The sequence below is a fragment of the Antrostomus carolinensis genome, unplaced genomic scaffold, assembly GCF_000700745.2.
Source record: "Antrostomus carolinensis isolate BGI_N321 unplaced genomic scaffold, ASM70074v2 scaffold32618, whole genome shotgun sequence".
Taxonomy (NCBI): Eukaryota; Metazoa; Chordata; class Aves; order Caprimulgiformes; family Caprimulgidae; genus Antrostomus; species Antrostomus carolinensis.
The window spans coordinates 2,676-2,915 of record NW_010335538.1 but is presented as its reverse complement, the minus strand read 5'-3'; the positions used below and the strand labels follow the sequence as shown (position 1 = coordinate 2,915).

The window sequence follows — 240 nt, the reverse complement described above, 5'->3', positions numbered from 1 at the left end:
TTCGGCTGATGGATCCAGCGTTTGCGCAACTCCTCCGTCGGGGAGAAGACATAGAGAGGCCCTTCGTCGTACACCACCTGCAGGACCACACGCCTCAGTGCCCCAGCCGGGGGTCTCCCAGGGAGGACAGGGGGAGCCGAGGCTGAGGGCCCCCCCAAGCAGCCAGTGCAGAGCACAAGCCGTGCCGGTGTGTGCCGGCCCCACACGCTGCTCGCGGGACCGTGACAGAGCGGTTATAAA

General features: G+C 66.2%; 1 protein-coding gene across 1 annotated transcript in view; it reads right to left on the bottom strand.

Moving 5' to 3' along the window:
• Positions 1 to 240, bottom strand: part of BTK (Bruton tyrosine kinase) — a gene marked incomplete at its 3' end in the record, with an annotated part of 8,986 nt that overhangs the window by 6,540 nt on the left and 2,206 nt on the right. The window contains 1 exon segment of the mRNA XM_010174593.2: positions 6 to 80. Coding sequence (XP_010172895.1) covers positions 6 to 80 — 75 coding nt within the window.